This window comes from Bombina bombina, chromosome 4 (genome assembly GCF_027579735.1).
Source record: "Bombina bombina isolate aBomBom1 chromosome 4, aBomBom1.pri, whole genome shotgun sequence".
Lineage (NCBI taxonomy): Eukaryota > Metazoa > Chordata > Amphibia > Anura > Bombinatoridae > Bombina > Bombina bombina.
Genome location: NC_069502.1, coordinates 779,893,354 through 779,910,874, shown reverse-complemented (window position 1 = coordinate 779,910,874; position 17,521 = coordinate 779,893,354). Strand labels below are relative to the sequence as shown.

Genomic DNA, 17,521 nt, shown 5'->3' with positions numbered 1-17,521 from the left:
CTAAATGCTTGCCGTGTCCTTCATTCCATTCCAAGGCCATCAGTAGCTCAGTGCATGGAAGTAATCGGCTTAATGGTCGCGGCAATGGACATAGTGCCATTTGTGCGCCTGCATCTCAGACCGCTGCAATTATGCATGCTAAGTCAGTGGAATGGGGATTATTCAGATCTGTCCCCTCTACTGAATCTGGACCAGGAGGCCAGAGATTCTCTTCTCTGGTGGTTGTCGCGGGTTCATCTGTCCAAAGGAATGACTTTTCGCAGGCCAGATTGGACGATTGTAACAACAGATGCCAGCCTACTAGGCTGGGGCGCAGTCTGGAACTCCCTGAAGGCTCAGGGATCGTGGACTCAGGAGGAGAAACTCCTCCCAATAAATATTCTGGAATTAAGAGCAATATTCAATGCTCTTCTAGCTTGGCCTCAGTTAGCAACACTGAGGTTCATCAGATTTCAGTCGGACAACATCACGACTGTGGCTTACATCAACCATCAAGGGAGAACCAGGAGTTCCCTAGCGATGTTAGAAGTCTCCAAGATAATTCGCTGGGCAGAGTCTCACTCTTGCCACCTGTCAGCGATCCACATCCCAGGCGTGGAGAACTGGGAGGCGGACTTTCTAAGTCGCCAGACTTTTCATCCGGGGGAGTGGGAACTTCATCCGGAGGTCTTTGCTCAACTGATTCATCGTTGGGGCAAACCAGAACTGGATCTCATGGCGTCTCGCCAGAACGCCAAGCTTCCTTGTTACGGATCCAGGGACCCGGGAGCGGTGCTGATAGATGCTCTAGCAGCCCCTTGGGGTTTCAAGATGGCTTATGTGTTTCCTCCGTTTCCGTTGCTGCCTCGATTGATTGCCAGGATCAAACAGGAGAGAGCATCAGTGATTTTGATAGCGCCTGCGTGGCCACGCAGGACCTGGTATGCAGACCTAGTGGACATGTCGTCCTGTCCACCATGGTCTCTGCCTCTGAGGCAGGACCTTCTAATTCAGGGTCCTTTCAACCATCCAAGCCTAATTTCTCTGAGGCTGACTGCATGGAGATTGAACGCTTGATTCTATCAAAGCGTGGTTTCTCTGAGTCGGTTATTGATACATTAATACAGGCTCGGAAACCAGTTACCAGAAAAATTTACCATAAGATATGGTGTAAATATTTATATTGGTGTGAATCCAAGAGTTACTCATGGAGTAAGGTCAGGATTCCTAGGATATTGTCTTTTCTACAAGAGGGTTTAGAAAAGGGTTTATCTGCTAGTTCGTTAAAGGGACAGATTTCTGCTCTGTCTATTCTTTTACACAAACGTCTGGCAGAAGTTCCAGACGTTCAGGCTTTTTGTCAGGCTTTAGCTAGGATTAAGCCTGTGTTTAAGACTGTTGCTCCGCCGTGGAGCTTAAACTTAGTTCTTAAAGTTCTTCAGGGTGTTCCGTTTGAACCCCTTCATTCCATTGATATTAAGCTGTTATCTTGGAAAGTTCTGTTTTTGATGGCTATTTCCTCGGCTCGAAGAGTCTCTGAGTTATCTGCCTTACATTGTGATTCTCCTTATCTGATTTTTCATTCAGACAAGGTAGTTCTGCGTATTAAACCTGGGTTTTTACCTAAGGTAGTTTCTAACAGGAATATCAATCAAGAGATTGTTGTTCCATCATTATGTCCTAATCCTTCTTCAAAGAAGGAACGTCTTTTGCATAATCTGGATGTAGTCCGTGCCCTGAAGTTCTACTTACAGGCAACTAAAGATTTTCGGCAAACTTCTTCTCTGTTTGTCGTTTATTCTGGACAGAGGAGAGGTCAAAAGGCTTCGGCCACCTCTCTCTCTTTTTGGCTTCGTAGCATAATTAGTTTAGCCTATGAGACTGCTGGACAGCAGCCCCCTGAAAGAATTACAGCTCATTCCACTAGAGCTGTGGCTTCCACCTGGGCCTTTAAGAATGAGGCCTCTGTTGAACAGATTTGCAAGGCTGCAACTTGGTCTTCACTTCATACCTTTTCAAAATTTTACAAATTTGACACTTTTGCTTCTTCGGAGGCTGTTTTGGGGAGAAAGGTTCTACAGGCAGTGGTTCCTTCTGTTTAATGTTCCTGCCTTGTCCCTCCCATCATCCGTGTACTTTAGCTTTGGTATTGGTATCCCATAAGTAATGGATGACCCGTGGACTGAACACACTTAACAAGAGAAAACATAATTTATGCTTACCTGATAAATTTATTTCTCTTGTAGTGTGTTCAGTCCACGGCCCGCCCTGTCTTTTTGAGGCAGTTCTAAATTTTAATTAAAACTCCAGTCACCACTGCACCCTATAGTTTCTCCTTTCTCGTCTTGTTTCGGTCGAATGACTGGATATGACATGTGAGGGAAGGAGCTATATAGCAGCTCTGCTTGGGTGATCCTCTTGCAACTTCCTGTTGGGAAGGAGAATATATCCCATAAGTAATCGATGACCCGTGGACTGAACACACTACAAGAGAAATAAATTTATCAGGTAAGCATAAATTATGTTTTTTTATGAAATTCTAGTTAAGAATGGGGGCTGAGGGCTTTAGGAACTTTACAGCCTTTGTGTATACAAATCTTACAAAAGGATTTAAAAGCCGAGTTTTTTATTTGTCAGGTTTTTCTCCTGAACATAATGTCTTAGCTGGTATTGGCCGCCATGTGGTGGCAGTTCAATGTAAATGAAGTTTCAGTAATATTTTAGACAATTTAAATATGTGTATGCAAACTGTTTTTAATCTCTTCATAGTAGGTGGCATGCAAAACACCTTAAGTCACTGATATGTTTATAATTTTTTTTTTATTATTACATAGCATATATAATATATAGTTAATTGTTATCCTGTTCTGTACAGGGACTCCGTGTATTTATCTCTCTCATATTGAGAGGCTTTTTATTTATCTATTACATGTTTATTATCCTATTTTATGTAGGGGTCTTATTTTAACATGTATGGTTCCATGTATAATAATTTTAGTGTTTTTAAGGACACTAATTTATTTTCCCTCATATTGAGGTGATAATTACTAATATATGTGACATGTATGGTTTCAGGTATCATACTCCATCTCTTAGTGTTTTTAAAGGAATACAATAGTTTATTCCCTCATATTGAGGTGACAATTGCAATTGTCTGCGACCTGTATGGTTTCATGTATCCAAATCCTTCTCTTCTTCTTAACCTGAGCAAGCCAAGACCTCATGGAGGTCTAACCTGCCTTGGAATAAGGGCAGCAATCCAAGAAGCCGCCTTCCGAGAATGAATCAGCATGAAGGGTTTGCCCTTGATCCAAGCATGGATCAATTCGGGGGCAGGTTTCCTTCTTTCAGCAGGCCTGGGTTTTTGTGACGTTCCAGATCCATTGGGCAGTGGAAGATTTTCTGCAAACTGGATCAAGGAGACGTTTTCTTAAACTGTGTGAGGATCTCGCCTCTCTAGGAGTGATTGTCCCAGTTCCTCTGGCAATCTTGGTTCCCAAGAAAGAGGGAACTTTTTAGACCCATTTTAGACCTCAAGGGTCTCAAAAAATTCCTCAGGGTTCCGTCCTTTAAAGACTATCCGTTCTATTCTCCCTTTGGTTCAGGAGGGTCAATTCATGACTACCATAGACCTGAAGGATGCGTACCTTCACAGGGAACATTCTAATTCCTGTGGTTTGCCTTTCTGGACAAACACTTCCAATTTATAGCCCTACTTTTAGGCCTTGCCACTGCTCCTCAAATCTTTACAAAGGTTCTAGGGGCTCTTTGGGCAGTGGTCAGATCTCAGGGAGTTGTGGTGGCTCCGTACCTGGACGATATCTTGGTCCAGGCGCCATCTTTTCCTTTAACAAGATCTAATATAGACTCTCTGTTGCCAATTCTACATTCCCACGGATGGAAGGTGAATCTGGAAAAGAGTTCCTTGGTGCCAAACACCAGGGTAGGTTTTTTGGAGATGGTCATAGACTCGATCTCCATGAAGATTCCTGAGACCTGCTTGGGAGATTGTGACCACTGATGCCAGCCTTTCGGGCTGGAGAGCCGTTTGGGGTTCCTTAAAAGCTCAGGGACTTTGGTCTCTAGAGGAATCTGTCCTCCCTATAAATATCCTAGAGTTGAGAGCCATCTATAATGCTCTGATAGCTTGGCCTCAATTAAGTTTGGTCCGGTTTATCAGATATCCAATCGGACTCATTTATTTGGTGGCGTATATCAACACCAGGGAGGAACTCGGAGCTCTTTAGCTTTGAGGGAGGGGTCTTGCATACTTCAGTGGGCCGAGTCTCAAAATTGTCACTTTTCTGCCATCCATATCACAGGTGTGGACAACTGGGAAGAGAATTATCTGAGCAGGCAGACTTTTCATCCAGGGGAGTGAGCCCTCCATACGGGAGTATTCTCAATGATAACTGTCGGGTGGGAAGTTCTGGAGTTGGATCTGATGGCGTTTCGTCTAAACGCCAAACTTCCAAAATTCGACCAAGCACAAAGGATCCACAAGCAGCTCTGGCCGACGCTCTGGCGGTGTCTTTGGACTTCGGTCTTATTTATCTCATCCCCCCGTTTGCCCTGCTTCCTCGGGTGATAGCCTGTATCAAACAGGAGCAGGCTTCGGTGATTCTAATTGCTCCAGCGTGGCCTTGCAGAATTTGGTTTGTGGACCTGGTGAAGATATCATCATCCTTTTTTTCCTGTGGAAATTTCCTCTGAGGAAGGACCTTCTACTTCAAAGTCCCTTCTTACATCCAAACCTCTCTGTTGATTTTAAATTGTTATCTTGGAAAGTTTTTTCTTCTCGCTATTTTGTTTGTTTGCAGAGCTTCTGAGCTTTCAGCTCTGCAGTGTGATACCCCTTACCTTAATGTTCATGCGGATAAAGTGGTCCTTTATACGAAGTTGGGATTTTTTCCTAAGGTAGTGTCGGACTGCAATATCAATCAGGAAATTGTCGTTCCTTTGTTCTGTCCAAATCCTTCTTTTCAGAAAGAACGTCTGTTGCATAACCTGGATGTTCTACGTGCTCTGAAATTCTATCTGCAAGCAACTATGCAATCTCCTGCCCTTTTCGTTGTTTTCTCTGGTAAGCGTAAGGGCCAAAAGGCCACTTCTACTCCTTTCTTTTTGTTTGAGAAGTGTTATTCGGTTGGCTTATGAGACAGTTGGACAATAGCCTCCTAAGAGAATTACGGCTCTTTCCACTAGGGCTGTCTCTTCTCTGTGGAACTAATCTACAGGGCGGCCACTTGGTCCTCGTTGCATACTTTTTACAAATTTGATACTTTTGCCTCAGCTGAGGCTTCTTTTGGGAGGACTGTTCTTCAAGAGGTGGTGCCTTCTGTTTTGGTCCACCTGTTTTGTTCTCCCTCCCTTCCATTCTGTGTCCTCTAGCTTTGGTATTGGCTCCCACTAGTAATTTAATGGATTCGTGGACTCTTCATGCCATTGGAAAGAAAACTAAATGTATGCTTACCTGATGATAAATTATTTTCTTTCCTGGCATGGAGAGTCCACAACCCGCCCTTTTCTAAATTTTTAGACGGCTTATATTGTTTTTATCTTTTTCTAAACTTCAGGCATCAATATACCCTTTGTGTCCTCTTCTATTTCCTTACTCCCTCAGCCGAATGACTGGGGATTGTGGGAAGTGGGAGGATAAAGCTTTTCTGGGGTGTTCTTTGCCTCAACCTGGTGGCCAGGAGTTGAATTCCCACTAGTAATTGAATGGATTTGTGGATTCTCCATGCCAGGAAAGAAAAGATTTTATCAGGTAAGCATAAACTTTGATTTATTTTTTTCCCTTGACTAACTTTTTGTTTGTAAACATCTAGTAGAAAGTGAGGTTTCCCCACCTGAGTCCTTGATATTTATTGGTCATCTTTTTGCACCCCAACATGTTAATCTCAAGAGTTTAGACTCCATCATATTAAAATTATAATGCTCTAAACATAGATCTTTTTTTATAAACATTCAAAAAGTGATGGTCAGTAGATCAGTAATTTATCTAAAGAAAGAGATTTACTAATATGATCACATTTAGTTTATTGTATTACAAAACTCTCTAGTTTTCTCATATACATGTATTGTATGCCTCAGCATTTTTAAAGGTGAATGTATTTTATATTTGTTTTACAGTTTTAGTGTGAACAATCTGAATGAACTTCAGTCTTTGAATGGTCATATCAGAAATAAGTGATATTAACATGGTGATTTTCATTTAATTTACCATTGATGCATTCTTTTTTGTTCCAGCCTCCACAAAAGAATTTGACGTTACACTGAACTGTGCACGTCTGGTAGAGCGGATGTATACACACATTGCAGCAAAGACAGAAGAATTTACTGTATTTTCTGCTTTCATAGTTTCCCATTATGTGAATGAACTTCAGAAGGTACCGTTTTATATTTTCGTTATTCAGTTGATGGTAGTAACATATTCAGGCTCCTTCAGTGCATGATTGGTTGTATATAATTTAAAATAACATAAAATAGATAAACAAATGACTGTAGAGTTTTCTACCAAGAAAGATTAAGCAAAAATTATGCATTCTCTGGTTTTTGTTAGATATGAATGACACTAGAAAAAAAGATTCTTAATAATATATTTCCAAAAGTAAAAAAAAGATAAGTATATTTTATCAAAAAAGAGAAAAAATGGTGTATATATCTAAATGTTGAATGTATGCATTTTTTCATGATATCCTTTTAGAAAGAAACATTTAAGAATTTAAAGTCTTGTGCCTTGAAATATAGAAAAGATGCATTTGGGATCAGCCATTTCCTGCTAAATTCTGTTTTCTTTCTAAGTGTTTGGAGTAACAGAATGCTGCACCAACCTAAGGACAAAATGTACAATAAATCTATTGCACATTAAGGGCTAAATTACAAGTGGAGGGCTAATTTATTGCATGCCCGCAAATGGGCAGATTTGCCAGTTTGCAGACACGCAATAAATAACCAGCCATTACAAGCGGTTCTCTCGTTCTCTCTCTCGTTCTCTCTCTCTCTCTCTCTCTCTCTCGTTCTCTCTCTTTTTCTCTTTCTCTCTCTCTTTTTCTCTTTCTCTGTTTCTTTCTCTCTCTCTCTCTTTCTCTCTCTTTCTCTCTCTCTCTCTCTCTTTCTCTCTCTTTCTCTCTCGCTCTTTCTTTCTCTCTCCATAGTGAAATCCACAACATACTGTGTATCAAATAGCTATATGAAAGGTGGGATAAAATGAGCACACTTGGAAACAAAGTATTAAAGCATAGGTATAGGTGTAACTGTCGAAATTATATATCCAAATACAACAACTTTGCTATGATGTATGGGCTCCGATATGTGCAAGGAACTGATAATCTAATAGGCAAACTAAACCAGTAATCAAACCATAATCCACTTTATAGGCTCTCATTCATGACAATTTTTCATAAATGGGTTTAAAAAAGCTGAAACAAGGGGCCCCATCCGATATGCAGCGTGACCCACAAAAGCCGGCGATGCCGGTTTTTGCGCGGGTTTGGTATCCTATATACAGCACCGCATATAAATGCGGCACGTATATATTTCACCCGTCGGACGAAGTTTTTTTCCCTATAGACTAATATATAAAACCCGCGCAATTTGGTATCCAATATCCAGCGCAAGGCCTTACGTGGCGAAAATGGAGAAAACTTACTCCATTTTCACCTCGCCATAAAATGCAGCCGTAGCAGGCCTTGCGCTGAGTATGGGAGCACCGTAACTCCCTAAAATGCCTGCAAAAAAAAGCCCTAACACCTAACGCATGCGCAGTGTCTGTCTACCTGTCAACCGCAATCCCCCACCGCAATACCTAATAAAGTGTATTAACCCCTAAACCGCCGCTCCCGGAGCCCACCGCCACCTACATTATATGTATTAACCCCTAAACCGCCGCTCATGGACCCCACCGCACCTAAATAAAGTGTTTAACCCCTAAACCGCCGCTCCCGGACCCCGCCGCCACCTACATTAAATTTTATTAACCCCTAATCTGACCCCCCTACACCGCCGCCACCTACATTAAATATATTAACCTCTAATCTGACCCCCCTACACCGCCGCCACCTACATTAAATATATTAACCTCTAATCTGACCCCCCTACACCGCCGCCACCTACATTAAATGTATTACCCCCTAAACCTAAGTCTAACCCTAACACCCCCCTAACTTAATTATTATTTAAATAAATATAAATAATATTAATATTAGCTATTTCTTTCATGTAATTAGCAAGAGTCCATGAGCTAGTGACGTATGGGATATACATTCCTACCAGGAGGGGCAAAGTTTCCCAAACCTTAAAATGCCTATAAATACACCCCTCACCACACCCACAATTCAGTTTTACAAACTTTGCCTCCGATGGAGGTGGTGAAGTAAGTTTGTGCTAGATTCTACGTTGATATGCGCTCCGCAGCAAGTTGGAGCCCGGTTTTCCTCTCAGCGTGCAGTGAATGTCAGAGGGATGTGAGGAGAGTATTGCCTATTTGAATGCAGTGATCTCCTTCTACGGGGTCTATTTCATAGGTTCTCTGTTATCGGTCGTAGAGATTCATCTCTTACCTCCCTTTTCAGATCGACGATATACTCTTATATATACCATTACCTCTGCTGATTCTCGTTTCAGTACTGGTTTGGCTTTCTACAAACATGTAGATGAGTGTCCTGGGGTAAGTAAATCTTATTTTCTGTGACACTCTAAGCTATGGTTGGGCACTTTGTTTATAAAGTTCTAAATATATGTATTCAAACATTTATTTGCCTTGACTCAGAATGTTCAACTTTCCTTATTTTTCAGACAATCAGTTTCATATTTGGGATAATGCATTTGAATTAATCATTTTTTCTTACCTTTCAAAAATTTGACTCTTTTTTTCCCTGTGGGCTGTTAGGCTCGCGGGGGCTGAAAATGCTTCATTTTATTGCGTCATTCTTGGCGCAGATTTTTTTGGCGCAAAAATTATTTTCCGTTTCCGGCGTCATACGTGTCGCCGGAAGTTGCGTCATTTTTTTGACGTTATTTTGCGCCAAAAATGTCGGCGTTCCGGATGTGGCGTCATTTTTGGCGCCAAAAGCATTTAGGCGCCAAATAATGTGGGCGTCTTGTTTGGCGCTAAAAAAATATGGGCGTCGCTTTTGTCTCCACATTATTTAAGTCTCATTATTTATTGCTTCTGGTTGCTAGAAGCTTGTTCACTGGCATTTTTTTCCCATTCCTGAAACTGTCATTTAAGGATTTTGTTCAATTTTGCTTTATATGTTGTTTTTTCTATTACATATTGCAAGATGTTCCACGTTGCAACTGAGTCAGAAGATACTTTAGGAAAATCACTGCCGGGGCTGGAGCTACCAAGCTAAGTGTATCTGCTATAAATTTTTGGTATCTGTTTCTCCAGCTGTTGTTTGTATTGCATGTCATGACAAACTTATTAATGCAGATAAAATTTCCTTTAGTACTGTTATATTACCTGTTGCTGTTCCGTCAACATCTAAATTTCAGAGTGTTCCTGATAAACATAAGAGATTTTATTTTTTAAATCCATTTAGAAGGCTATGTCTGTTATTTCTCCTTCTAGTTTACATAAAAGTCCTTTAAAACTTCTCTTTTTTTCAGATTAATTTTTAAATGAATATCATCATTCTGATACTGATAATGGTTCTTCTGGTTCAGAGGTTTCTGTCTCAGAGGTTGATGCTGATAAATCTTTGTATTTGTTCAAGATGGAATTTATTCGTTCTTTATTTTAAAGAAGTATTAATTGCTTTAGATATAGAGGATTCTGGTCCTCTTGATACTGAATCCAAACGTTTAAATAGGGTTTTTAAATCTCCTGTAGTTATTCCAGAAGTGTTTAATCTCCCTGATGTTTTTTCTGAAGTAATTTCCAGGGAATGGAATAATTTGGGTAATTCTTTTACTCCTTCTAAACGTTTAAGCAATTATATCCTGTGCCATCTGACAGATTAGAGTTTTTTGGGACAAAATCCCTAAGGTTTGGGGCTGTCTCTATTCCTGCTAAAATGTACTACTATTTCTACGGCAGATAGTACTAAATTTAAGGATCCTTTAGATAAGAAAATTGAATCCTTTCTAAGAAAAGTTTACTTATGTTCAGGTAATCTTCTTAGACCTGCTATATTTTTACCGGATGTTGCTGCAGCTTCAACTTTTTGGTTAGAAGTTTTAGCACAACAAGTAACAGATCATAATTTTATAGCATTATTATTATTCTATAACATGCTAATAATTTTATTGGTGATACCATCTTTTGATATCATTAGTGTTGATGTCAGGTATATGTCTCTAGCTATTTTACCTAGAAAAGCTTTATGGATTAAACTTGGAATGCTGATATGTCTTCTAAGTCAACTTTGTTTTCCCTTTCTGTCCAGGGTAATAATCATTTTTTCGTTCTTTTTTTCATAATAAGGAACAAAAGCCTGATCCTTCATCCTCAGGAGCGGTATCAGTTTGGAAACTTTTTCCAGTTTGGAATATATCCAAGCCTTATAGAAACCTATAGTCAGCTCCTAAGTACCCATGAAGGTGCGGCCCTTTTTTCCAGTTCAGCTGGTATGGGGCAGATTACGTTTTCTTCAAAGGAATTTGGATCAATTCCGTTCTCAATCTCTGGTTTCAGAACATTGTTTCAGAAAGGTACAGAATTGGCTTCAAGTTAAGGCCTCCTGCTAAGAGATTTTGTTCTTTCCCGTGTCCCAGTTAACACAGCAAGGCTCAGCATTTCTGAAATGTGTTTCAGATCTAGAGTTGGCTGGAGTAATTATGCCAGTTCCAGTTCTGGAACAGGGACTAGGGTTTTATTTTATCTCTTCATTGTACCAAAGAAGGTCAATTCCTTCAGACCAGTTCCGGATCTATCAATATTGAATCGTTATGTAAGGATACCAACATTCAAGATGGTTACTGTAGGACTATTCTGCCTTTTGTTTAGTAAGGGCATTATATGTCTACAATAGATTTACAGGATGTGTATCTGCATATTCCGATTCATCCAGATCATTTTTAGTGTCTGAGATTCTCTTTTTAGACAAGCATTACCAGTTTTGTGGCTCTACCGTTTGGCCTAGCCTCAGTTCCAAGAATTTTTTTCAAAGATTCTCGGTGCCCTTCCTTCTGTATTCAGAGAACGGGGTTTTGGTATTTCCTTATTTGGACGATTATCTTGGTATTTGCTCAGTCTTCTCATTCGAAGAATCTCATGCGAATCGATTTGTGTTGTTTCTTCAAGATCATGGTTGGAGGATCAATTTACCAAAAAGTTCATTGATTCCTCAGTCAAGGGTAACCTTTCTGGGTTTCCAGATAGATTCAGTGTCCATGACTCTGTCTTTAACAGACAAGACGTCTAAAATTGATTTCAGCTTGTCGAAACCTTCAGTCACAATCATTCCCTTCGGTAACCTTATGCATGGAAATTCTAGGTCTTATGACTGCTGCATCGGACGCGATCCCCTTTGCTCGTTTTCACATGCGACCTCTTCAGCTCTGTATGCTGAATCAATGGTGCAAGGATTACACAAAGATATCTCAATTTATATCTTTAAAAACCGATTGTTCGACACTCTCTAACGTGGTGGACAGATCACCATTGTTTAATTTAGGGGGCTTCTTTTTGTGCTTCCGACCTGGACTGTAATTTCAACAGATACAAGTCTCACAGGTTGGGGAGCTGTGTGGGGATCTCTGACGGCACAAGGAGTTTGGGAATCTCAGGAGGTGAGATTACCGATCAATATTTTGGAACTCCGTGCAATTTTCAGAGCTCTTCAGTTTTGGCCTCTTCTGTAGAGAGAATCGTTCATTTGTTTTCAGACAGACAATGTCACAACTGTGGCATACATCAATCATCAAGGAGGGACTCACAGTCCTCTGGCTATGAAAGAAGTATCTCAAATTTTTTTGGTTTGGGCGGAATCCAGCTCCTGTCTAATCTCTGCGGTTTATATCCCAGGTGTAGACAATTGGGAAGCGGATTATCTCAGCCGCCAAATGTTCCATCCGGGCGAATGGTCTCTTCACCCAGAGGTATTTCTTCAGATTGTTCAAATGTGGGAACTTCCAGAAATAGATCTGATGGCGTCTCATCTAAACAAGAAACTTCCCAGATATCTGTCCAGATCCCGGGATCCTCAGGCGGAGGCAGTGGATGCATTTTCACTTCCTTGGAAGTATCATCCTGCCTATATTTTTCCGCCTCTAGTTCTTCTTCCAAGAGTAATCTCCAAGATACTGAAGGAATGCTCGTTTGTTCTGCTGGTAGAGTCTGGAAGACTTATATTTTTTGGTGTCTTTCTCATCATTTTTCTTGGCATTCTTTTAGAATGCCGAGAATTTTTTTCAGTTTCTTCAGGATGGTTTAGATAAGGGTTTGTCTGCAAGTTCCTTGAAAGGACAAATTTCTGCTCTTTCTGTTCTTTTTCACAGAAAGATTGCTATTCTTCCTGATATTCATTGTTTTGTACAAGCTTTGGTTCGTATAAAACCTGTCATTAAGTCAATTTCTCCTCCTTGGAGTTTGATTTTGGTTCTGGGAGCTCTTCCAGCTCCTCCCTTTGAACCTATGCATTCATTGGTCATTAAATTACTTTCTTGGGAAGTTTTGTTCCTTTTGGCCATCTCTTCTGCCAGAAGAGTTTCTGAATTATCTGCTCTTTTCTTGTGAGTCTCCTTTTCTGATTTTTCATCAGGATAAGGCGGTGTTGCGAACTTCTTTTGAATTTTTACCTAAAGTTGTGATTTCCAACAACATTAGTAGAGAAATTGTGGTTCCTTCATTATGTCCTAATCTTAAGAATTCTAAGGAGAAAGCATTGCATTCTTTGCATGTTGTTAGAGCTTTGAAATATTATGTTGAAGCTACTAAGTCTTTCCGAAAGACTTCTAGTCTATTTGTTATCTTTTCCGGTTCTAGAAAAGGCCAGAAAGCTTCTGCCATTTCTTTGGCATCTTGGTTGAAATCTTTAATTCATCTTGCCTATGTTGAGTCGGGTAAAACTCCGCCTCAGAGGATTACAGCTCATTCTACCAGGTCAGTTTCTACTTCCTGGGCGTTTAGGAATGAAGCTTCGGTTGATCAGATTTGCAAAGCAGCAACTTGGTCCTCTTTGCATACTTTTTCAATTCTACCTTTTTGATGTATTTTCTTCTTCTGAAGCAATTTTTGGTAGAAAAGTACTTCAGGCAGCGGTTTCAGTCTGAATCTTCTGCTTATGTTTTTTATTAAACTTTATTTTGGGTGTGGATTATTTTCAGCAGGAATTGGCTGTCTTTATTTTATCCCTCCCTCTCTAGTGACTCTTGTGTGGAAAGATCCACATCTTGGGTAATCATTATCCCATACGTCACTAGCTCATGGACTCTTGCTAATTACATGAAAGAAAACATAATTTATGTAAGAACTTACCTGATAAATTCATTTCTTTCATATTAGCAAGAGTCCATGAGGCCCACCCTTTTTGTGGTGGTTATGATTTTTTTGTATAAAGCACAATTATTCCAATTCCTTATTTTATATGCTTTCGCACTTTTTATCACCCCACTTCTTGGCTATTCGTTAAACTGAATTGTGGGTGTGGTGAGGGGTGTATTTATAGGCATTTTAAGGTTTGGGAAACTTTGCCCCTCCTGGTAGGAATGTATATCCCATACGTCACTAGCTCATGGACTCTTGCTAATATGAAAGAAATGAATTTATCAGGTAAGTTCTTACATAAATTATGTTTTTAGGATTTATATTTATTTTACAGGTAACTTTGTATTTATTTTAACTAGGTACAATAGCTATTAAATAGTTATTAACTATTTAATAGCTACCTAGTTAAAATAATTACATAATTACCTGTAAAATAAATCCTAACCTACTTAGGTGTATTTGTAACTTAGGTTAGGATTTATTTTACAGGTAATTTTGTAGTTATTTTAACTAGTTAGCTATTAAATAGTTATTATCTATTTAATAGCTATTGTACCCAGTTAAAATAAATACAAAGTTACCTGTAAAATAAATATAAATCCTAAAATAGCTACAATGTAATTATTAATTATATCGTAGCTATCTTAGGGTTTATTTTATAGGTAAGTATTTAGTTTTAAATAGGAATAATTTAGTTAATAATATTAATATCATTTATATTTATTTAAATAATAATTAAGTTAGGGGGGTGTTAGGGTTAGGGGGTAATACATTTAATGTAGTTGGCAGCGGTGTAGGGGGGGTCAGATTAGAGGTTAATATATTTAATGTAGGTGGCGGCGGTGTAGTTGTAACTTTACAAATACACCTAACACTACACTATCAATAAATTAATTACATAAATTAACTACAATTATCTAAAATAAAATACAATTAAATAAACAAAACTATATTACAAAAAAAACAACTAAATTACAAAAAAATAAAAAAATATTACAAGAAGTTTAATCTAATTACACCTAATCTAATCCCCCTAATAAAATTAAAAAGCCCCCCAAAATAATAAAATGCCCTACCCTATACTAAATTACAAATAGCCCTTAAAAGGGCCTTTTGCAGGGCATTGCCCCAAGTAATCAGCTCTTTTACCTGTTAAAAAAAAGAACAATCCCCCCCCACATTACAACCTATCACCCACACACCCCTACTCTAAAACCCACCCGATCCCCCCCTTAAAAAAACCTAACACTACCCCATTGAAGATCACCCTACCTTGAGCCGTCTTCACCCTGCCGGGCACCAGTGGTCATTGGATGGGGCAGAAGAAGACATCCGGTCTGGCAGACGTCTTCATCCTATCCGGGCAGAAGAGGACATCTGGACCGGCAGACATCTTCACCGGCAGACATCTTCATCCAAGCGGCATCTTCTATCTTCATCCATCCAACGAGGAACGGCTCCATCTTGAAGACCTCCGGTGCGGAACATCCTTCTAGGCCGACGACTACCCGACGAATGGCTGGTCCTTTAAATGACGTCATCCAAGATGGCGTCCCTCGAATTCCGATTGGCTGATATGATTCTATCAGCCAATCGGAATTAAGGTAGGAAAAATCCGATTTGGTTGATTTAATCAGCCAATCGGATTGAAGTTCAATCCGATTGGATCAGCCAATAGAATGCAAGGTCAATTCTATTGGCTGATCGGATCAGCCAATCGGATTTTTCCTACCTTAATTCCGATTGGCTGATAGAATCCTATCAGCCAATCGGAAATTCGAGGGACACCATCTTGGATGACGTCATTTAAAGAACCAGCCATTCGTCGGCCTAGAAGGATGTTCCGCGTCGGAGGTCTTCAAGATGGAGCCGTTCCTCATCGGATGGATGAAGATAGAAGATGCCGCTTGGATGAAGATGTCTGCCGGTCCGGATGTCCTCTTCTGCCCGGATAGGATGAAGACTTCTGCCGGTCCGGATGTCCTCTTCTGCCCCATCGGATGACCACTGGTGCCCGGCTGGGTGAAGACGGCTCAAGGTAGAGTGATCTTCAATGGGGTAGTGTTAGTTTTTTTTAAGGGGGGATCGGGTGGGTTTTAGAGTAGGGGTGTGTGGGTGGTGGGTTGTAATGTTGGGGGGGGATTGTTCTTTTTTTTACAGGTAAAAGAGCTGATTACTTTGGGGCAATGCCCCGCAAAAGGCCCTTTTAAGGGCTATTTGTAATTTTAGTATAGGGTAGGGCATTTTATTATTTTTGGGGGCTTTTTTATTTTATTAGGGGGCTTAGATTAGGTGTAATTAGATTAAACTTCTTGTAATATTTTTTTATTTTTTGTAATTTAGTTGTTTGTTTTTGTAATATAGTACAAAGTTACCTGTAAAATAAATATAAATCCTAAAATAGCTACAATGTAGTTATTAATTATATTGTAGCTATCTTAGGGTTTATTTTATAGGTAAGTATTTATTTAGTTTTAAATAGGAATAATTTAGTTAATAATATTATTAATATTTATATTTATTTACATAATTAAGTTAGGGGGGTGTTAGAGTTAGACTCTAACACCCCCCTAACAACTAAATTACAAAAAATAAAAAAATATTACAAGATGTTTAATCTAATTAAACCTAATCTAAGCCCCCTAATAGACTTAGGTTTAGGGGGTAATACATTTAATGTAGGGGGCGGTGGTGAAGGGGGGTCAGATTAGAGGTTAATATATTTAATGTAGGTGGTGGCGGTGTAGGGGGGTCAGATTAGAGGTTAATATATTTAATGTAGGTGGCGGCGGTGTAGGGGGGTCAGATTAGGGGTTAATAAATTTAATGTAGGTGGCGGCGGGGTCCGGGAGCGGCGGTTTAGGGGTTAATACATATAATCTAGATGGCGGTGGGCTCCGGAAGCGGCGGTTTAGGGGTTAATACTAGGATAGGTTTATTGCAGTGTGGGCTATGGCGGTTTAGGGGTTAATAATTAGGCTTATTGCGTTGTGGGGGGTTGTCGGTCTAGGGGTTAATACATTTATTATTAGGAGTGAGAGGGGGGATTGCGGATATAGGGGTATACGTGTCGGGCTGATTTTTGGGAGGCGTGTTAGACAGTTACGGGAGATTTAATATTTTAGTTAGTTTTTTTAGGTGCAGGCAGTTTCTAAAGTGCCGTAAGTCACTGGCGACTCCAGAAATTTGTATTTACACTCATTTCTGGACATCGCTAGTTTGTCCGACTTACGGCACTTTAGCAACTGCCGGCGGGGTATATGTAATACCCCAATGTGCGAGGTGAAACTACGGGCGGCACGGGTTCCCTTGCTTGCGCCGAAAACTACGCCATATATCGGATCGCGCCCAGGGTGTCTATGCAATAAAATGTCAGTGTATACTTTTCACTACTACATTTACTACTACATTTTATTTTCCATTTTCAAATGTCTCCATTTATTTTTGCATTTAGGTGACACTGTATCCTGCTGTGAAGAAACATTTAGCAGAAGGGATATTTCACATTTTGGACCTCTGCATTGATCGAGATATCAAATTTTTAAACATGTCTTTACAAATAGGTGTGAGAGAAGTCTTCAAAGATTTGTACAATGAATATATCCAGTACCACAAAACCAAAAACCAAGGAGAGGAAAAATATACAGCCTGATAACTTTGCTTACAATATAAATATGTATGTTGAAATATATATTAAATCAGATTCATTATTTTTAAAATTGTGTAGTTATGTTGTTTGTTTTTACCTTAATTTTCACTTCCTTAAAGGGACAGTCTACTCCAGAATTTTTATTGTTTAAATAGATAATCCCTTTATTACCCATTCCCCAGTTTAGCATAACCAACACTATTATATTAATAAACGTTTTACCTATATGATTAACTGATTTCTAAGCCTCTGCAGACTGCCCCATTATCTCAGTTCTTTTGACAAACAAGCATTTTACCTAATCAATGCTAACTCTTACATAACTCCAAGGGAGTGAGCACAATGTTATCTATATGACACACATGATCTAGCAGTGTCTAAATGTTAAAATACACTGAGATAAGGGGCAGTTCAATGGCTTAGAAATTAGCATATGAGCCCCTACCTAGGTTTTGCTC

The 17,521-nt window shown here is 39.6% G+C and overlaps 1 protein-coding gene across 1 annotated transcript in view; it reads left to right on the top strand.

Moving 5' to 3' along the window:
* URB2 (URB2 ribosome biogenesis homolog) overlaps positions 1–17,133 on the top strand; it is a gene marked incomplete in the record, with an annotated part of 152,480 nt that extends 135,347 nt beyond the window's left edge. Inside the window, 2 exon segments of the mRNA XM_053711147.1 lie at positions 6,232–6,371; positions 16,869–17,133. Coding sequence (XP_053567122.1) covers positions 6,232–6,371; positions 16,869–17,066 — 338 coding nt within the window.
* Positions 17,134–17,521: the final 388 nt, after the last annotated feature.